Here is a 22437-nt window from a genome sequence, read left to right on the forward strand (position 1 = left end):
AGAACTGAAGACAGGCCCCTATAAGCCTGTGCTACAGAAGTTAGAACATGGGCTTAGTCTCCATCTCCCAGTATAAGCCAGGTGGTCAGGGTAACTAGGGGGAAAATAAGACTGGGCTGGTTACTGGGTAACTTTCTGAACCTAGAAGTCTGCCCTAGAACATGAAATCGAATCCATTTCAATCCATCTGAGGTTTCTTAGGATAGTAAATGTAGAGCTGAGAAGGACCCTCGGGGCCACATCATCCATCTCCTCATTTTATAGAGTAAGAGGCTGAGTGGCTTGCCTAAGGTCCTTCAGGGACTAGCATTTTGGGATGTGTGATTCCAAATCCGGCCTCTAATGGAGCCTCCAGAAAACCACCTAGTCCCTCTGGCTTCGTGTAATGGCCTCCTCCTCAGAGTTTCTACAGCATTTACTGGTTACACCACTTAGATGGCACTTACATCATGTGCACGTGTTGGCGAGGGGGGCGGGCAGGGAAGTGAAAAGGCCTGAGCCTTAGTCTCCTCCTCAATGAAATGAGGGGTTGGACTAGATATTCAGTAAGGTACCCCCGGAGTTCTAAGTTCTGCTTTATTCCTTTGTATCCCTCATTGGACGCAGAGACTCAATGGATATTTACTGAATGAGTAAATGAATAGGTGAAATAAAACAGAAACACCACAGGGCAGAATTCAAAGCCCAAATACCTTCGCTTGCTGTTCATGCTGCCCACTTTGGTCCACGTGTCTGTCTCAGGGTTGTATACTTCCACGGTACTCAGACGCAATTGACCATCATAGCCTCCAATGGCGTACAGGAGCCCGTTGACCACAGCCACGCCCACGCGGCTACGGGCTGTAGTCATGGGCTGACACTTCTCCCATCGATTGGCGATGGGGTCAAACACTTCCACCACATTCAGCGAATCACCTGCATAAAAATTTGCTACTCAAATTAAAACAAATGATCCTATACATTTAGGTTGCTACTTATGGGGAGTGATTAGACAGAGCATTCACTTGATTCTAACCATCTGCAGAATGACAAAATACTATACACATTATGCCTATCCTATACATTTTCTTTATTTGGGTTTTTTTTTTTATCCTATACATTTTCAAGAACAAACTTCATTTGTGGGTGTTGCCAATGTGAAAATTTTGCCCATGCTATGCCTTCTAGGACACTAGACAAACCAAGACCCATTTCACCCTTAGTAGAAGGTAGTTTTCAGTACAGCAAATCAGTTATAATCAAGGAAACTCATGGCTTAGAGCTAGTGGCAGAGAAGTAGCACCTCAATGCCTGTCGTGTAGAGCATTCTGTTGGAACCAAAGCTTTATGTAAAGAGCTGGAGAGCCACACACATCTCTGGATGATAACCACCTTCAGAGAGGCAGCAGGACTGAATGGACAAGAAAAGCACCCTGGGAACCGGAAAGACCTGAACTGAGCCCAAGGTGACTGGAGTCTTGCATCTGGTATCCACAGGCAGGGTGTCTCTCAATCTCTTGATGATTTAGGCTATTCTCTAAGACTGCCTGATATAGAAAAGGGGACTGCCTTGATGGAGGCAGTCTCCTCACACAGGAATTCCCCATCCCTATGAAGTCACAGGTCTAGGCTCATCCTTAAGAATGATCTCAACTCTCTTTTATTCCAAAGGGCTCAGTGTACACACTTTCTTCTGGGTGCCACTCCCAAGGGTAACCATTCCAGACCTGCACCACTTCAGTGTGAGCATGGCTGGGGGAGAATTCTCAAATAAAACTGTGTTCTCTTGTGCTGCCGCTAACCCAGAAGTAGGAAAGCGGATGACCTCTTTTGCTGCATCCACAAAATCCTTGGTCAGGGAGAGCAAAGAGTAAAAAGGAGAAGAAATGGCAGAACCTGTTCACCAAACGTGCTGAGGGGCAATTTGAATCGGGAATAACCCACTCGAACCTGGAAGTCGTTACTTTCTTAAAGTTCTGATATTAGAACAGACTCAGCCTAACACTGGAAAGACCGTTGGATTCTTTTCTTTGCTCTCTCTTCTCCCCTTAATTGGTTGTGCACATTTCTAATTATAAACACAATGGGGGAAAAGGGAACAATTCTCACTGCGAAGGGGAGCTGCAAGATACCTGCTGAGTTAAGCCCCCCGACGGCATAGATGAGTCCTGCGATGGAAGTGCAGCAGCGAGGCCGGGTTTTGAAGGCCAGCAGGTGTGGCCGACGCTCTGGCATGAGGTGATAGTCTTTGGCTTCATCCACTAAGTCCCTGAAATGAATCACAAGGTAAAAACAATTGTTTACTCACATTCAACCAAGACACTGTCAAACTCCAGCACAAGGTTGTCCCCCCCCCCTCCCCCAAGAAACACCCAAGTTAACCCTTTCTCAAATAAAAATAGGAGTGGCTGTCAAAAACAATGGACACAAGGGATTCCGAATGGCAGACTGATTGTGTACTGGTGTGAATTTTGTGGAGTTAATGAGGGCAAGTCTTCAGGCATCTGTTCATTCCTGAGTCAATTATATTCTGTGTTTTCTGGGAACACGGAAATGCTTCCTTGCTAAGTACAAGTACACATTCTATTGCCCTGTGAGTCACTTGGGAGTTTAACTACACTCTGCTGATGGGCTGGAGTTAATAACTAAAAGATCTGCTACTAAAAAAAAAATCAATAGGGAAATTAAAAACCCACCACCAGAGACTAGAAAGCAGTTTGATCGATGAATCTGTCACAGGAGGAAGAACTTCATAAAGGGAATAAAAAGGAGGGGGCTGGTATTAGGAAAAAGAAAGGCACATAGGCATAAGGCTTTGCTGAAGGGGGGAAAATTATTTCATTTGCTATGAACATGAGAAACAATGCTTGGACTAATGAACATTCTGAGCCAGTCGATGTTTCAAATCCTGGTGCCTGGTTGACCTAAATAAGGACCAACGATATTCGGACTGGCAGGCCTAGCCTTCAATCTCGCCAAATACAAACCTGAGTGTTAGTAACAACCTCCCCTCTCTTCAAATTGTTTTAATCCACAACTTTGTCTTGCACAATTAATTTAAGATCCATTTGATCCCTCCTGCTGTAACAGGCAGAGATGAGGCTGCTGACTGCCAACTAGGTCATACACTACCCTTGGGTTCAGAATTAGCTTTTGTCCATGGATTAAGGCACAGGTCACCAGGAGGCACATACACTGATCCATACTAGCATGGAAAGGCTTAGCAATACAGAACATAATAACTTAAGTTGCCTACAGCAAATCGTTCCCAGGTTTTCCTACCGTCAAAATGCCCCAAGAATATGAAAAGGGGCTGAAACAACTAAGCCACACAGGAGAGTATGGGGGAACTGAACTGGATCCTCCTGATTTCCTAATACCTCCGTCCTTAGAGAGGTAGTGTGGTATAACAGAAAAAAAATAAGAGTCAGAAGACCTTGGTTCAAATTCTAGCACTGACACTTTCTTGCTTGTGACCCCGGGCAAGAATTTTACCTTCATTTCTTCCTCTGTCAAAAGGGGGTGATAATAATATTTATACAACCAATCTCCTCACAAGGCTGATATAAGGGAAGTGCTCTGTAAAGCCCAACATACCACAGAATTGCAAGATTAATGGGCCCAGAAACAGGAGAGACTTAGGGACAGTGGCCCTCTTCCTACTCCCAAAATACTGCTGATGACAGCTGGCACCTTAGAGCTCCAACACTTTGGACCCTTGTCCTAGGAACGTGACTATCTGAACTCGACATGGAAAATAATGCAAAGCCCTCCCTTCTAAGCTAACTGGCCCAAAGAAAGCATTAGGAAAAAGGGCAGCTAAACGAATCCTGTCGAAGGCTATTTTATTCTCATGCGTCTTTTGGCTGTGGATCTGACAGGTAGTTTAGGCTGCCCAGAGAATTGGATTTCTATTGTTAGCTAGGCCCCAACACCATGGAAATCCAGGTGGAAGCATGACACAGCACAGTGGGGGTGGGGTTCTCTGAGGAGGGGGTGTTTATGCTCTAGTACCATATTATAATGAAATCTTCTTGATACCTGGTGGAAAAGGCACAAGATGGACCTAACTGCTTGTTTTCCAATTCTACTCCAAAGCAAACAGTATTATAAGAAAGCTTAGGATTGAGTTTGTAGGAGACATTTTGAAAAGTTGACTGAGACCAAAGAGGGAAAGAGTGGCTGGGTCTGGAGAGGAGAAGGAAAAAGATGGAGTTCGGTATAAGAAGAGTAACAGAGAAGAGAAGACAAACAAGGCAGTAAGGATGAAAGATGAGAAGACAAAAAGGAGGAGGCTGAGAATGGTTTAGAGAAAGAAAACAGCAAATAAGTATGATGTTGTGGTGAAGAATGGGAAAAAAGTTTATTACTGTGACTGTGCAAAATACTGGGTAAGCTGGCAAGGACACTTTTGAGCTGGGAGATGCTCAAGCCCAGGTGCCAGGCCAACCTAAATATCAAAGTGGGGCCAGTAACCTTTTCCACTGGCATGCCTAGTCATCTTCTATTCATCCTAATTTATGATTTCATACACCAGTGGTAAACCTTCCCTTTCCCTAAGTCACTGTGGATTTGGAACCCCCATGTCACCCTGGAATCCTGGGGAACTAAATGAAAACTGCCTGATCTGAGAAATATGCAAATGGTCTCTGTGCCATCCAAGTGGGCTGATGAAGCTATTCAAGAAGGGAGCATGGGAGACTGTGGAGGGGAAAAGACAAGAAACACGTTTTTGAGAAGCTGTGAATTTAAACATAGAGTCAAAGATGAGGAAGGGGGAAGGTACGGAGAGAATAGGGGGACAGAGATCCAAAAAGGAACAGGAAGTTTTCTTCTTTCTCCTGGTTTTTCTTCTGGCGCGGCAGAAATCTTACATGGATCCTGGAACTCAGCAGTCTACTACCTCCTTCCGAGGTTATAGTGACAAAAGGTACACTCCTGGCCAAAGTGCAATGTGTTTTATTTCTTTCTACCTTTCTTTCTTTCTTTTTTTTTTTTTGGTGAGGCAATTGGGGTTAAGTGACTTGCCCAGGGTCACACAGCTAGTAAGTGTTAAGTGTCTGAGGTCGGATTTGAACTCAGGTTCTCCTGACTCCAGGGCCACTGCTCTATCCACTGCGCCACCTAGCTGCCCCTTATTTCTTTCTATCCTGCTCCCTATACTGGCCATATGACTGCCAATGAAAATCATCTTTCATGAAAGAAATTGTGGCGTAGTGGTTTCCGTTCAAGCACTGAACTTGGCATCAGAAGACCAGGTGCAAAATCCCATCTCTGTCATTCATTAGCTGTACGACCTTGGGCAAGTCCTTTCTGAGCCCTTGCTTCCTTATCTGTAAAATGGGGATGATAATGAATGCTTAGGGCACCTACCTCACAAGGTTAGGGTGACGATTAATGTTCCTTTAGTGTTATTGTAAAATGCAAAGCCCGCTACGAGTCCTGGGCCAGAACAACCCCTTCTCTAGAGAGAGCTGATGTTCCCCAACACAAAAGGGGAAGAACTCAAGTCAGGCCTTGCTTACCTGCACTTATGACAACAGCGTACCAGGTCATCCTGCTGCACCCGATCTGACAGGAACTGAGGCCGGCACAGGGGCAGGCGGATTTTGGACAGAAGCTCAGGAAGGCAGGGCTCTCGCTGCTCCTGATCATACCTAATCCAGGCTAACGCCGCTTCAAATACCTGCCGGGCAAAAGTGCAATGACAGGACGGTTGCAAAATCTCTTTTTAGAAGTCAAATTCTTTACCAACTACAAGAATTTGATGAACCCCCACTTTTGTTAATGGCACGGCCATTCTCCTAGGCTGCCCACTTAAAGTCATCTCTGACTCTTCCTCTCCAGACTCCATATAGAGTCATGAAGCCTTAGCAATTGTTATTTCTGTCTTTACATCCATTCCTAATTCTCCATTCTCACAGCTGATCTTTGTAGGCGTAGCCCTGACCATGAAGAGCATATTGAACCTTTCCTTAAAAAGTTCCTTAACTTCTGCTACCTCCAATCTAAATGGCTCTACCACAATATGGCCCTACCCTATCCTACCCACTCAATCTTATTTCCTATTGTTCTCCAATTTGGATCCTTCACTCTAGTCACTGCCCTAGGAATTTGACATGCCCAGCCCTATTGCTTGTATGCTTGTTCTTCCCTTTTCTTGGAATGGCTTTTCTTCTCTTCTCTGCTGATACACATCATTCAATCACTAAACATTTATTAAATGCCTACTATGTTCCATATTGGGACAGCTATGTGGTACAGTGGATAGAAGCTAGGCCTGGAATCAAGAAGACCTGACTTTAAACCCAGCCTCAGACGCTACCTGTGTGACCCTGGGCACAGTCCCTTAATCCTACTTGCCTCAGTTTCCTCATCTGTAAAATGAGCTGTAGAAGGAAACGGCAAATCACTCCAATGTTGTTGCCAAGAAAACTCCAAATGGGGTCACAAAAAGTCAGACATAACTGAAACAGCTAAACAACAACAACCACCACCAACAACAGCGTGCTAAGGCCCTGATCATTCATGGTCCTGATCAAGCCCCGATTCCATGAAACCTTCTTTAATTGCTTTACTTCACAGGGATACAAAGTCTTAAGTACATATTCAGTAAACATTAGACAGTTTTAAAACAATAACAGCTTACAATTATATAGCCTTTTGCAGTTTACGAGCAGTGTGTGTGTGTGTGTGTGTGTGTGTGTGTGTGTGTACCTCATACTTTGCTAGGCAATAGTAGAGTAATGAGTATGCATGTATAGGATGCCAAAAGGCTTATGGGACACTGCACATATGTGTGTATGTATAAATGTGTACTGCAGAGAATATATAGAATAAATGCACTTGTTTATGCATATAGAGATAGAAATCTTTTACTGTTTCTTCTACTCTTATAGTACTATGGTGCCTAAGCATATTAGGACAACCATAACAAATGGTTGTAAGGAAATAATGGGCTTTGACAACGCCCAAAGGCCCCAGATTGATTGAATTGATTAGATTGACTGAGATTGGTGTAGTAAGCTGGAGAATCCTACACCTTGGCACTTAATTGTACTATCTTCCAATTGTTTCATGTGTTTTGGCATTGCATCTCCAAACAAACTGAGGGGGCCATGTTGTAAACACCTTCTGCATCCCCAGGGCTCTCCATTTGCTACAGAGTACACAGTAGGTGCTCAATAAAACCCCATGGAATGCTGTAGTCTCAAAATAGAACATGATGGATAGAAACAGCAATAGTTTCCCCCAAAATAGTTTAATCACAAAATTATTTTTATTATTTCCATCAAATAGAAGCAACCTTCAAGTATTCTTACTTGAACATACATGTCTCTCTCTTTCTTCTGCCTCCCTCTTTTGCCAGCAATGGGCTTTAGCCTCTTGAGGCTCAATCTCCTCTTCCTAAAAAGGTAAGTTCGAGCATCACGAGGGACCACATCTCAAGCAGTACCTGCAACAGTGCCATAAATCATCAGGCACTTAAATGGGATGTTCCATGTCACCATCTTTGTGAACTACATCGCACTGTCCAAATGTAAGCTATTGTGAAGATCATAACATTGCACATGCCAGAGCCATGAAGGAAAAACTCCAAAGACCAACCTTTTCTATAGTGAGGTGGATATACAGGCCTCACCACTTGAAGTGGGCACGGGGACGAACTGCATCTGGACCTAGAATTATGCAGTGTAGTTTCAAAATGGACAGGCAGAAATCACTTAAGTCTTGATTCATTCGACAGGCTCCATGTCCTGATGTCAACTTTCTTGTTTGTGCTGCCACCTAGTGGTCCCCAGGAATGTACAACAGAAGACAAAGACCCCTCCCAACTTAGGGGGTGAGTATGCAGAATTGGTTTCACTTTTGAAATGACCTTGGATCAATATTTCTAAGCAAATAACTCAATGACTATGCAAAATCATGTCCTTACCACTTCACAAAGGTCTCTGAGGTAGCTTGCAAATCACTGGGATGAGGGCATTAGTTCCTTTTTAAAGCACTCTATCCTCACAAAGAGGCACCTAGGACAGGTACCATGAGGAACATCAGATCTGTTTTTTGGTTTTTTGGGGTTTTTTTTAAGGCAATTGGGGTTAAGTGACTTGCCCAGGGTCACACAGCTAGTAAGTGTTAAGTGTCTGAGGCTGGATTTGAACTCAGGTCCTCCTGAATCTTGGGCCGGTGCTCTATCCGCTGTGCCGCCTAGCTGCCCCGGAACATCAGATCTGGACTTGAAAGACCCCAGTGTGAGGTCCTTACTAGCTGGTTACTTACTAGCTTACTAGCTGAACTGGTTACTTAACCAACCTCTCAAGCTCTTTAGTTTCCTCATATGAAAACCAGAGTTAATAATGTACCACTACTTAACTCACAAGGCTGTGGATAAACCATAAAGTGTTGCAGAAATCATAGTTATTGTCATTTTAAAGATGGAGAAACTGAGGCACGAGTAGGCTGATAAAGAGCTGTGTTGGTGACTAACTTGCCCAAGGGTCTTAACTCTCAGCACAGTGCTCTGGGGAAGCCCTTGGAAAGAGCCTGACAGACTTGGAGCCCTGACATCTACAGGCTGTGATTTGGGCCAAGGCCCCACACCTCTCTGGGATTGTTTCCTCATCCCCAAACTGGAGATAATTACCCCTGAACTATTCACCTGACAGGGCTGTTGTGAGACTCTCTGTAAGCTATTAAGTATTATATGAAGACGAGCTCTGGCGCAGCTTCCAGCTAGACCTGTTCTGTGGCCTGTTGTGCACTTTCAGTCCATTTGGCAGTTAGCGTGAGTGGCTTGAGCCAAGTGCTCCCACTGCCTCCCAACCACCCTTAGCCTAATCTATGAACCCCTGCCTGCCTGTCTCCAACCTATGTGCCCAGCCCCCTCTCCTCCTTCACTCACCCAAGCTGTACCCGTGCTGGTCCCTCCCTACCTCCTCCTGCCTCCTGCCCCCCCACAGTGCCAGAACCTAGAATGACCGGCCAGCTCTGTTCTACTCCTACTAAAACCTTTAGCATTCTTCAAGGAGCAATGCAACTCCACATCCTCTGTGAAGCTTTCCCTGATGACCCAAGCCAAAAGTGACCACTCCCTCCTCTGAGTTCCTGTGGCACTTAGAATTGTAGCTGCTTATGTACATGTCTTGTCTCTCCAGTGATACTGTAAACTCCAGATGCCACATCTCAGGCTTTTGTATCTGACCTCCCCACCCCCAGAACTAAGCCCAGGGTGCTGCTGCACACAGTAGGTACTCAGTCAATGCATGTTACAATGACAAGATGAATAAATATGTGAACAAGGGGGTTAAGTTGTTTTCTTGGACCCCTATCATTGTTAGACCATGGGCAAGCAAATCAAAATTCAATTCCATACAATTCACATTGATTACAAGTCTATTACATGTGAAGCACTGTGCTTAAAGAGTAAGGATATAAAGATGAAAAACTAACAGTCTCTGTGCTCAAGGTGTTAACAATGTAACATAGAACACAACATGTACATAAGCAAATATAAAATGTGTAGGTAGAGTATGATAGAACAAAGGAAACTGAAGGAGGAATCCTGAGGAGGAAGAGAATGCTTCTGGCTCAGGGGATCAGCAAAGGCTTCATGGAAGAAGTGGCAACTGAGCTCAGTCTTAAGGGAAGAACAGAATTTCAGCAGATGGAGGCGTGGAGAGGAGACATTCTGCTTTTCTCTTCAGAGCTCAAGTGAACGGACAAAAAGTCAAATCAGTAACACACTGAGGCATCCCAAAATACGTTCTGTCCCCTACCATTCCCACCTAACGCTTTTTGAAAGCCTACGGCTCCCCAAGTACCTGCTCCTCTGATTTCACATTGAGCTCATCCCGAGACACCAACTCAAGGACATCATCAAAGGGTAATGCCAGGAACTCTTCTGACATAGACACCTCCACAAAATGCTGGTGGATGAAACTGTTGGCTGAGTCGTACAGGACAGCACACATCATGGTCTCAGCAAACTGACGGACCCCCAGACAGTTCTTGGGGTGAAGCCTTTGGACCGAGCAAAAGAGAGAAAGGGAGAACTCAGTGGTGGGGAAAGTGAGATGGAGTTTTCATCATTTCTTAGGTTCCTTCAGGAAGAGCAGAAGGAAGAAGTCTTAATCCTGGCTTTAACACTCTATATCACTGTTTAAACTCTGGGTGAGTCACTTTCAAAGGGGCTGGACTAGAGGATCCCTAAGGTCTCTTCCAGATTTAAAATTTGATGTTTCAGTTGGATTCTAAACTAAGATGTGTATCAGAAAATGCAACAGAGTGAAAGGAATTAGGCCAAGGGGAGGAGGGAGAGAGAAAAAAGCACTGGCAGGCAGAGGAAGAAAATGAGCCTGGGTATGAAATTATAGCGAGGCATTCTCTAGAGACCTGCATCTCTTTCATTATAGGATCACAGGATTTACAACGGGAAGGAATGTTCTTTAGAGATTCTCTGCTACACCCCCCACCCCCATTTTCCAAATGAGGAAAATTAAGCAGACAAAGGTACAGTGACATGCTTGTGGTCTTGGAGGTTAAGTAGGGAGATCCACCCAAATCCTCTCTCCAAGTGCACTGATCTTGGGTGAAGAGCTGACACCCAGCAGCACCCTGTACCTAGATCCTTGCAGAATAATATCTAGAGCTCTCTGCTCTCACTCTGAAACGGCTCTGTACAGATCATTCGTCAATTCCAAAATAACTCTAAGATAAACAGAGAAAATTTCTTCTTGCTGGTTCTTCTTTGGTGATATTTATGGTGACAGTAAGCCAGACGAGCCCCTTGTCAGACAACAAAACACAAAGACAACAGACTTGGGGTGATGCACCAATGAAATGTCCAACTGAGGTAATGGAGGTTTGGTGAAGCGGGGGACAGCAGCAGGTACCAGGGGCTAGCTTTATCCTAGCACTGGAATTCTGCTTCTTTGCCTCTTTTAGTAGCGGTCTCTGGAAAAAACCTGAAAGTTATTGTCAGTTTTTGAAAGCCTGAACTTACTTTTCACAATTAAAATGTGTTCTGTCTCGTCTGATCATTTTTTTTCAAGTCTCCTTTGCCAGCCCATCAGCCACCTCATATCATCTAACAGAAAGTGTTTCCCAAGGTTCTGTCCTGGGCTCTTTTTACCTCTCTCCTTACAACCTCATCAGCAACCACAGGTTTGACTAAGGGTTTATCACCCTTACATAGATGACTCCTAGTCTACCCCATGAACTTCAGTCCTGGATCACCAATTGCCCAGAAGACATTTTAATATAGATGTCCTTGAGACACTTTAAACTCAACGTGTCTATAATGGAATATATTATCTTTCTCTCTAAATTATCCCCTCTAGGGGCAGCTAGGTGGCGCAGTGGATAAAGCACCAGCCCTGGATTCAGGAGGACCTGAGTTCAAATCCAGCTTCAGACACTTGACACTTACTAGCTGTGTGACCCTGGGCAAGTCACTTAACCCTCATTGCCCCAAAAAACAAAAACAAAGAAAAAAAATAAATTATCCCCTTTTCCAAACTTCCTTATTTCTGTCAAAGGCACCACCATCTTTCTAGTCTCTCAAGATCATCATCTCCACTCTTCACTCCCCCACCCTCCACATATTCAATCAGTTGCCAAATCTTGAAGTTTCTACCTTCAAGATATATCTCACACCTGACCCTTTTCCTCCACTCACAGCTACTCAGTTCAGGCCCTCATTATCTCTTGCTTAGATTATGCCAATAGCCTCCTAACTGGTCTCCCTGCTTCAACACTATTGTAAACCATCCTATACTCTGCTACCTAAGTGATTTTTCTTAAGTGTAGATCTGACCATGTGACTCCCCTACTCAACCAACCCCAGTGGCTTCCTACTGGCCCCTGGATAAAACACAAATTCCTGTGTTTGTCCTTTAAAACTATCTTACACTACCTGGTCCCAACTTATCTTTCAAACCTTGCTGGACATCACTCCTGCTCTAAGATCCAGCCAAACTGGCTTTCTCTCTGTTCCTCATACACACAACACTCCTTTTTTCTCTGTGCTGTCCCACATGCATTGAACCCAGCCCTTCCTTCCTGACTTTCTTATTACAATCTCTCTTTCAGATGCAGTCCAAGCATGAAGTCTTTCCTGATCCCCCAAATGCTAGTGCCCCTTCTCTCAAATTGTCTTGCATTTACTTACTTTGAATATATTTATTCCCCTTATATCTGTGTTGTACAAATTTTCATATTTACTTGTCTCCTTCATTAGAATATGAAGCTACTTGGGAGTAGGGCTCTCATGCTTCCTATCCACAGTTCCTGGCACATAGTAGGCCCTTAATAAAACACCTGTTGGTCAGCTGACTTCCCTCTTTCTTTGGGATCATGGGCAAAGATTAGGCCAGTGTTTTTATCAAACACACAATGTTCAATGTTCTCTCCTAGGTGTTCAGGGTTTAAGCCAGGCATTTCTAACACAAATACTGACGGATGTGAGTGAGATTTTCCCCAACCCTTAGAGTTAAGTGATTCAAACAAATCAGTTCTTTGACTAAAAGAATGTGATTTAATGTGCTTTACCTATTTCTTTAGTAGCTGAAATTAATAGTAATGCAACAAATAGGAGTAGATATTATGTCCCTTGACCATCATATCATAACAAGTCCATTTGTAGTATGATTAAGTGGTCAACAAGGCACTAAGAATAATATCTTTAAGCTAAATGAACCAATCAGCACTGGAGGTTGTTTGACTTTAGGAATTTGCCACACATATTGTCCATTTGGCTGACTATCAACTATGATGGGGCACCCCTAAACTCATGTTCATGATTTTTTAGTTGATGACCATTTGTCAATGCTCGTGTTCTGTACCATTTGAAATAGGCTCAGAAGATACTATGGGAGGAGTTTTGCCTAAAATTAGTACGGTATATAAGCATTTAAGCCTTGCTGGGGTATAAAAACCACTGGATCCCTAGACTCGGGGTCTTTGCTGGCCTACCCCTGTCAGAGACCGGCTTTATTGTAAAATAGGTCCTCTCTCAATAAACCTATTTTCTACAGCTTGGAGACTTCACTGTTTCTTTCCTTTATTGGACTCAGAAATTTTCGAGACACAGATCGTCCCTCCCCTGACACTCTAAGGTTTACAAACTTTTCTCACAACCACACTGTGTGAGGGAGCTGTGGCGCAGTTTGGGGAGGAGCCTCAAAACAGTTAGCTAACTTGCCAAAGGTCAAGTGTAGGAACCAGTCACGGAGCAAGGTCCTGTAACTCCATAGCTATTCCACCACACTGCTTCCCTAACAACAGAGCAGCTGAGCACTAAAAAGGCTTTGATGACCAAGACTAACTGAATATCATGGTTCTTTCAAAAGTCTAGCATTGGCTGGCTTGGCCTAGCAGCTGAGAGGGTTCTACTTGTGTTCTTTTCAGAGGAGATGCCAAACAGCTATGGAAATACTGGAGCACTAACCACATGTACCTTTTCTCTGCTGCTCCACGGGAAAGCTTCATTCCTACAGCTCAGTTTTCAACCTTGAAGGAGGACCTAAAATTCTACCCCTGAAACCTGACCATAGTCTTATCACCTATGAGAGTATTACCAAAATATGCTTAGTCCTATGTGAAGAGATGCCCACCCTTCCCTCTTTCAAACCAATTTTTGAAATAATCCCAAGTCTTAACTTTTTTGTCAGTTCATGATTTCTATCACCCATTTCCTGACATTTTCCTTTGAGTAAGCTAATGCTAAGTGCTTCCTGGGCATTAAGAAGTAGTTGAACTAAAAAAAAAAAAAAAGTAGTTGAACTGAATTAGACAGAATTTTTTTTTTTACTCTTCTTCTCTAAGACTGAGTGGTGATTGCAAAGGAACAATAAGGACCTGACTGGAAAATCAGGTAGGTCCTTGCTTTCATTTGAAGTCCAAGGAAGTCCAACTTCAGTTCATCTTTCAACTTCCTTTTTATTATGAACTTAATTGTTATCAACTAAATATAAACACTCCACTATACAAAAAAGAATAAGAAACAGGCTTGTACAAGGAATTATGACTTTCTGCCATGGACAGTTTGTTTTTTGAAAAGTGCATCTCAGGGGGGAGCTAGGTGTCACGGTGGATAAAGCATTGGCTCTGGATTCAGAAGGACCTGAGTTCAAATCCAGGTCTCAGACACCTGACACTTACTAGCTGTGTGACTCTGAGCAAGTCACTTAACCCTCATTGCCCCACCAAAAAAAAAAGTACATCTCTATGACATGAGAAGTCATACTACACCACCCTTGTGTCCCTTGCTACATGTCTGTTTCCTTATGTGCACTTCAAACAAACACACATTTCATCAATGTCTTCTTCATCATGTATGTGTGTGTGCTGCTACCACTCACTAGTACCTGTAGGTAGGAGACTGGTATGCCTTACCCGACAATCACTGCTGCTGAGCTGCCCAGTGCTAGAAGGTGGGCGAGGCTCCGGGGGAGCAAGCTCTGGAGGGAACAAGGAGGAAAGGGAAGCAGCTTGGCACACAGGGGATAGAAGGAAAAAATGACTCAGGAGTAAGAAGAAGACATGAGGCAACAACACAGGAGAGACTCATGTGATCACTATCTTCATTATTAACAGTTGCTAACATTTGTAGAGCATCTTTAAGTTTGCAACACATGTCACACGCACTCTCTCCTCTGAGCCTTATGATGCTGTGAAGTAAATATTACAAGGATTATCCCCATTTTTTCAAATGAGGGAATCGAAGCACAGAGAGGTTCAGTGACTTGCCCTGGTCACACAGCTAATACATGTCAGAGTCTGAACCCAAGTCCAACAATCTCTCAGCTAAGCCCTGATCCAGACCTCTCCATAATTAGCTATAATTCACAATATGCCTCCCTGAGGACAGTTTAGAGGGTTCTGAAGATGCTGCATTATAAAGGGCCTTTAGTGCCAGGCTAGAGTTTGAGCGTGATTCTCTAAGTGATGGGAACAGTTCTTTTAGGAGGAGGATAATTTTCACAAAGTGCTATTTTGGGAAGATTAATTTGGCAGTGGGTAGTTATGACTTCATTCTGATTTTCAAAAATATCACTTCTGCAGCAGTCTTTCTTACCAATGGGCTCCTTTCTTGTGATACAATGACATTAGCAGTAAGGGCCCAGCAAACCCTGGCCAGGGATTCCCAGAGCAAAGGGAGACCATGCCCTCCCCTGTTGAGCACTCTTAGCCCTCTCACCGTTCACGGAGGAATGTGCAGCAAGCGTCTTTGATGTTCTGCAGCTGTAGGAAACTGGCCCCCATGAGCAAGGACTGGACATTCTGCTGATCAATGGCCAGGTGGCCATTGTAGGCAAAGTTAATCAGAGCCTCCAGGGCACTAGAGTGAAGAACAGGAAAAAGTAGCAGAGTTAACCGGAGGTGTTTTCTCTGCCAACTTTCATATTCAGCAGGCTAAGAAAAAAGCACCAGACTCAAAGTCAGACTCTGTGAGGGACATCTGTCTGTCTCACTCCCTCCCATAACATCCAAGGTCACCTGTTGGTTGGACAGTAATTTCTAAACGTGTTCTGTTTCCATGTCTCTCTGGCATCTCTCTGAATTTCACATACCCTTGCTTCATTTTTGGCGCCTGCTCCCCATCTTCAGACCCCTCCAAATTTTTTCCCTCTCCGACACCACTAAGATTCCATTTTTTATTCCTCCTAGATTGCTCCATACACACATACAAACTTCCAAGTGTGGAAGCAAAAGTCTTAAAAAAGAAGAAGAAACTAACTTGTCATGCAGATCCCTATGTCCAGACAGGCTTTAAACTCAACCAGACCCAAACACAACTGGGTATTACCAAGATCGCTGCTTCTCAAGGTATATGTCTTAAGAGACATATATAACCCAACTCTCTTCTCTCAAATGGTCAGTGTGGAAATCTCTCATTTCAGGACCTCTGACCATTCTCCTCACTATTTCCAGCATGGTTTTTCAGTAATAGTTTAATCCTAGGAGGCCAATAGGACTAAAAGGTTATGAAATAGATGAAAGGTCACCATGTGGCCTATCTTCCCTCAGATAAAAGCTTAACAATGCTTGTATTTCTGACTGATGGGAAAAGTTCTACAAAATATAGCATTTGCCAAGCACTGGGCTATTGGTCTGCACTGAGACCTCCCCGAATTAAGGGAAAGAATAGGGGAAATAAATAAATAAATAAAAAGGCAAAATGCTGCTCTCGGCCACATAAGCCAAGTCATTGTAGCTCCTTCACAAGCATTAAAGGACAAATGTCAAGAGCAGTCTAAAACAACCATGAGAAGCAGACTATATTACGTAAATACATAATATTGTGACAAACAATTACCTTGGGTCCATTCCTTGCATTACAATCTCGTCCTGCTTACATTCCATCATGTCATTGGTAAACATAGCATGAAAGTAAGGGATTGAGGCAGCTAAGACAATCCTGTGGGCACTGAATTTGTGATCTCCAACCTGCAAAGGGAGAAAGCCACAGAAAAATAAAGCGAGGGACATAAATACACAAACCCATCCTGGCCTTCTTACCCCACCTAGACTCTTGCCATTATCTGCATGTGGCTTGGGGTAAAACTGGGTCGGAGCTGCCTCTGTCCGCAGCAGGTTCCCCCTCCATGAGTCTATCTACACAGCTTCCTCCTCTGTGTGGATTCCCCTAGTAGTTACGAAGATGCAGAGTCCAAACCCTTTGACTTATAGGAGAGGTCCTCACCCAGAGATACTGACTTCTAATTTACATACGATTCTGAAAACTTCACTCATTTCAGTTCTAAAGACCACAATAGATTAGAAGCAGCAGGTCAGAAGAGTAAGGGAACAGGCTGCTCCCCAATAACAGAGCTGTAAAGTTTACATTTTAAACACCTTACAAAGATTATCTCATTTGATCCTCACAACAACACTGGGAGGTAAAAGTCTCCCCATTTTAGAGATGAGGAAAAAGAGGTAGCCAAAGGTTAACTGACTGCCCTAAGTCACAAAACTAGTAAGTGTCTGAGGCAGAATCTGAACTCAGGTCTTCCTGACTCCATGAACAATGCTCTGTCCATGGTGCCACCTCACGGTCACTGTACCATGGGTTACTTTTATTACTAAGGCAAGGAAGTAGATTACATTTCAGAAAAATTTCAATCCCAAAAGGTTAATTTTTTTTAAAAAGTCCTTATACTTCAAGGGGCAAGCCTCAGTTATCTGGACAATTCATTCATTTGGAAATGGCTGATTCCAATGAAAAGCCCACATCAATGAAGTGTTACTCTGTTGCATTTTTATTCTATCCATTAATGGCTACTAATATTTGCTGCATAAGTACCCAATGTTCACTTTGTCTATGTGTTCCAGTTCCCTAATTAGAGGGTAAGCTAGCTACTTGTGCATGGGGATCATACTTTTATTCCTTCCTTATGAATCCTCCCCCTCAATCAACTGATCAACAAATATCATATATTAAGGGTTTACTATGCACCAGCTGCTGTGTTACTATGGATTCAAAGACCAAAGAAAAAAAGGGAGAAGTGATTCCTAAACATACATTACCACATTTTTATAAGGAAGCTGATATTAAGAAATAAAAACACAAAATAACATGTCAAAGAATGACCAAGCTACTAATGGCTAGTTGAAACCTACCGAGTCAGAAAACAGAATTAGTGATGAAGACAGAGAAAGACTACACTCAAATGGCAATTAATCAGAACCAAGACAAAGTATTTTCGGATCAAGAATAAGTAAATGACTATTCATTCACCCACGACTACTGCTGCAATGGGCAACTTAGCACAATGAAGCTATTTGTCACAAGGATCAGTAAGTATTTTTAGCATTAAAATATGTATTTTTAAAAAGCAGTATTTTAATATGTTCATCATACCCTCTCCCTCAACATATGTGTCATCTAGGCAACTGCCAAACCCTCATTTTAGCTTTCAACTGAACCCAAAAGAGAAGTGATGTGATACCAAGCTCATTTCCTTAACCTTTAGAAGCAAAAGGAGGAAAAAAACCCCAACTGTTCAGAACCAAGTATAACTGGTTTTGAACCACTTACTCTATTCTACCTCATCATCTTTTCTCACTTTGAAGAACCTGATACTGTGAAAGGGTACAGAAGTGCCCTTATTAAGAAGCCATGGAGGTCTCTATCTCCAGGGACATCTTCCAATAAAACACAAGGGCAAGTTCATCTCAGGACAGGTTCACGAAGCAACGGGTTTCATTAAGGCAAAAGCAGGTATGAGAACTGCTACCGAAGGCTCCTGAAACCACTGTCTCCATCATCATCCAAGCTTACTAGTGAGGGCAATGACGTCTCACTTGGCCTTGTATAAGATAGATACTTAATAAATAAATATATGCTAAACTGAGTGGTATCCTACAGAACCATTTATGTGCTCACTTGGAGATTTTTCCAAAATAGCAAAACCAGTAGTACAAAAACTTTTTTAGGCTAAGGCTCCTGCTCATTATTCTCATCACTCTTTTTATCATGAGTATCCCAATTACTCCAGTATATTTCATGTCTTAGTCAATGAAGCATTTCTTACGTGCTTATTCTGTACTAGGTTATTAGGTATATAGTAACCAAAATGCCATCATTTGAACTCAGGACTATGTTACTAAGCACTTACTGAATGCAAAGTAAAAATAAAACACAGTAGTTCCCATCTAGAAGTGTTTTAAATGCAACAGTTAATGATAACAACAACTGGCAAACTTTAAGGCATGGGACAAGGCCTTTGGGTTCCAATTCAGTGTTCTTTCTACAGAGTAAGGTGTCAAACTGAATGTCATGGGTATTAGGAGATGGGATACAACAAGGTGCTCGTTTTGTACCCCAGTCAGAAACAACAAGGAATTAGAACTAGGAAAGAACAATGAGTATTGCCTTTCTCTAGGGAGGTGGTGTCAAACTCAAAACTGTATGTAAGGATCCTTGTGGGCCACATATTAACTTAGAAAACCATTTGCATCTATCAAATTAATTTCTTTTGTTAAATTATTTCCCAATTAGATTTTAATCTGGTTCAGGCCACACCTAGGAGTGTTGTGAGCTACACACCTGTGTTGGAAACCTCTGCTCTGGGGACTTTTGTGCAGAAGGATGGACTTCTCCTGGGGTGGGATGGGCAGGGTAGCTGGGGTGCACAGCATGAATTGCAGGGGTGGGGGAGGAATGAGGAAACTGGCCTTCTTAGACCAAAGAAATCAACGTGTATGTATGGGAATGACAGACTAAGAAGAATGGAACTGGGTTTTAGGGGGTCTTGGAAGCCAAGTCAAATACTATTTGGTGGGTTATTTTGAACCACTGTAGAGTATGAAGGAGAGGAGTAACATGATGAAAGCCGTGTTTCAGGAAGATTCAGTATGAACCAGATGATAATGCAGGATAGCTCACAGATTCAGTGCTGGTCACTCCACTGTTCAAAAAGCTGCTATGGCTCCCAAATGTCTCTAGAGTCAAATCCAGGCCGAGGTGCTTTACAATCTGCCTCCTCTCTACCTTTCCAGGTTTATCCTACATTCATTACTACTCTTCTTCAAAAGCTCTACTCTAGCCAAACTGACTTAGCTCATCTTCTCAGACACAACCTTCTGCTTCCTTTCTCCATGTCTTTTCCCAGCTCATTCCCCTTGCCCAGTATGCCCTCCTTCCTCATTTTCCTATAAGCTTCCCTCCAGAATCCTTCCCTTGTTTCAAGACTAAGCTGAAGTGCCACCTCCTACCCCTCCCTTCCCTTTTTAATGTCTTTGGGATATAGACCTAGCAGTGGTATTACTTGATCAAAGGGTATGCAGTTTTATAGCCTTTTGGCCATAGTTCCAAACTGCTCTCCAGAATGGTTGGATCAGTTCATAGCTCCACCAACAGTGCATTAGTGGGATGTAATATTTAAATAGATAAGTAAATACAAGATGATATAAGGAGGGGAGTATTAACAACTAGGGAAAGCACAGAAGATAGCTTTTAGGCTTAGCCCTGAGGAAACCAAAAGCTGCAGTGAGGAGGGAATAAATTCCAGGCACAAATGAATTTAAATGTAGGTTGTTATTAAGCAAAGGTTGTCAGCTGTTTGATGTTTAATGATGAGGTTTTTAATAAAATATTTATGTTTAAAAGATAATCTTGGCAGCTATGTAGAATATAGAAAGGAGAGGGTATAGACTAGACATAGAGCCACCGATTACGAGGCTGCTGCAATAACCCAAGCAGGAGGCAAAGTGATCACAGGAGTTTGAGTGCAAAGAAAGGGATAGATGTGCTTGACAAGGTCCAGACTGGATTTGGGGAGGGCAAACAATGCAGAGTTAAGGATGATTCCTAGGTTGGATATTTGAATGACTAGAAGGATAGCGGTATCCTACACAGAAAGCAAAGTTTGGAGCAACACCTGATTTAAGGGAATAAATATACATAATGAGTTTCATTTTGGATATAATGAAGTTGAGATTCTGGTGGCACATTTGGTGGAGATGTCCAGTAGGCAGGTGGCAATGCCGGATGGGAGCTCAGCATAGAGATTAGGGCTAGATGTATAGATCGAGTAGTCATGTTGATGGATATTATAATCGCACTCACAGGAACTGATGTGCTCACTGAAAGAACAGGATATAGAAAGGAAAGGAAAAGACCCACAATAGATCCCTAGGGGAAGAGCCATGTTTCGGTGGCAAGACACATGTAGGAGAACCAGGAGAGAGAAATATCACAGAAGCCAAGGGAAGAAAGAATATACAAGAATATTGGTGGTCACTGTATCGAAAGGAGTAAGAAGGGGGCAGCTAGATGGTGCAGTGGATAAAGCACCGGCCCTGGATTCAGGAGGACCTGAGTTCAAATCCAGCCTCAGACACTTGACACTAGCTGTGTGACCCTGGGCAAGTCACTTAACCTTCATTGCCTAACCAAAAAAAAAAAAAAAGGAGTAAGAAAGTCAAGAAGAAAGAGGACTGAGAAAGAGCTGTTGGATTTAGTAATCAAATGATCATTGGTCATCTAGGAGAGAGCAGTTTCAGTTGAATGATGAGGTCAGAAGCCAATCTTCAAGAGACTGAGATCTAAGTACAAGATGAGGAAGTGGAGACAACCAGTATAAATAGATTTTTCTTGGCATTTAACTGTGAAAAGCAAGAGAAATACAGTATTTAAGTTGAAGGAGATGTCAAGACCAAGTGAATGGGGTTTTGTTTGTTTGTTTTAAAGGAGTGCTATGAACTGGGCATGTGTGCAGACAGCAGGGAAGGATTCAGTAGAGAAGAGACTAAAGTTGAGGGGTAGGAGGACATTGAAAAGGCAAACTCCTGGAAGAGATATGGGGAGATGGTATCAAGGGCAATTACCTTCGGTAAGAAAAAGAACTACCTCGAATACTAGTGCAAAGGAAGAAAGAATGAAAAATTATATAGAGGGATTCTGAAGTTTAAAAGAGGAAGAAAATGGGGCAGCTAGGTGGTGCAGTGGATAGAGCACCGGCCCTGGATTCAGGAGGACCTGAGTTCAAATCTGACCTCAGACACTTGACAATTACTAGCTGTGTGACCCTGGGCAAGTCACTTAACCCCAATTGCCTCACCAAAAAAAAAAAAAAAAGAGGAAGAAATTCATGACAAGATGGCCTAGATATTCTCTGTAAGGTGGGAGATGAGGTCCTTTGCTGAGAAGGAAGAGAGAGGAAATGATGGAGAGGGGTTTAGGAAAGTAAATGTTTAGAAGAACCCAGTGGGGAGTGTAACAGTCAAACAGAGAAGAATGAAAAGACTATTGTGCACCACTGGGGGCACAGCTGAAACTTGTATTTCCATCAGCTCCTCCAATTTTTAGTGGATTCAGGATGGACAGATGACTTCCTCTAGCAAAATTCAGCAGCAAACCAGTAAGAAAACAAATCTGTTCCTTTTCTTTTTTTTTTCTGTTCCTTCTTTTCAATTCCATGTCCCCCTACATGGCAGTACTGTTCACCCAGGTGTTCCATGTTTGAAACCTTGGTGTTATCTTTGACTTTTCCATTCATTTTACCTTTTGTTTCTAATCAGTAACCAAGTCCTATCAATTTTATCCCCTCAGTCTCTCTTGAACGTGTTCCTTCCTTTGAATTACCAGGCCATCACCCCAGTTTATGCCCTCATTACCACCTAACAGGTCTACCCATTCCCTGCTCTAGCCTGACAGAAAAATCTTACCTATAGATTAAGTCAAGCCACTCTTTCACTAAAAAATCTTTAGTGATTCCTTTATTGCCTACTTAGTAAACTTCAAAACACTCTGGCTTCAAGGTCCTCCCCAATCTGGCACCTCTGTGCTAGTTTGGACTTTATCTCTTATTACTCCTCTCCACAGTCTACACTACAGTCAGACTTAAGTACTCTATCTCCAGAACATACTTTGTGTTCTCCTTTGTTCACTATGTTCCCTGTGCCTAGAATATTCTCCTTCACCTTCTTTGCCTACTGAATTCCCACCCATCT

At 43.0% G+C, this 22437-nt stretch overlaps 1 protein-coding gene across 2 annotated transcripts in view; it reads right to left on the reverse strand.

Moving 5' to 3' along the window:
- KLHL18 (kelch like family member 18) overlaps positions 1 to 22437 on the reverse strand; it is a 76058-nt gene that overhangs the window by 12502 nt on the left and 41119 nt on the right. Inside the window, exons 2-7 of one of the 2 annotated variants that reach the window (XM_043977409.1) lie at positions 16298 to 16428; positions 15179 to 15319; positions 9801 to 9999; positions 5505 to 5665; positions 2112 to 2248; positions 693 to 930 (exon numbers count right to left, since the gene is read on the reverse strand). In XM_043977409.1, the coding sequence (XP_043833344.1) occupies positions 693 to 930; positions 2112 to 2248; positions 5505 to 5665; positions 9801 to 9999; positions 15179 to 15319; positions 16298 to 16428 (1007 nt within the window). The remainder of the gene's footprint in view (positions 1 to 692; positions 931 to 2111; positions 2249 to 5504; positions 5666 to 9800; positions 10000 to 15178; positions 15320 to 16297; positions 16429 to 22437) is intronic. The other variant, XM_043977410.1, reaches the window with a different exon arrangement.

Source organism: Dromiciops gliroides, chromosome 1 (genome assembly GCF_019393635.1).
Source record: "Dromiciops gliroides isolate mDroGli1 chromosome 1, mDroGli1.pri, whole genome shotgun sequence".
NCBI lineage: Eukaryota > Metazoa > Chordata > Mammalia > Microbiotheria > Microbiotheriidae > Dromiciops > Dromiciops gliroides.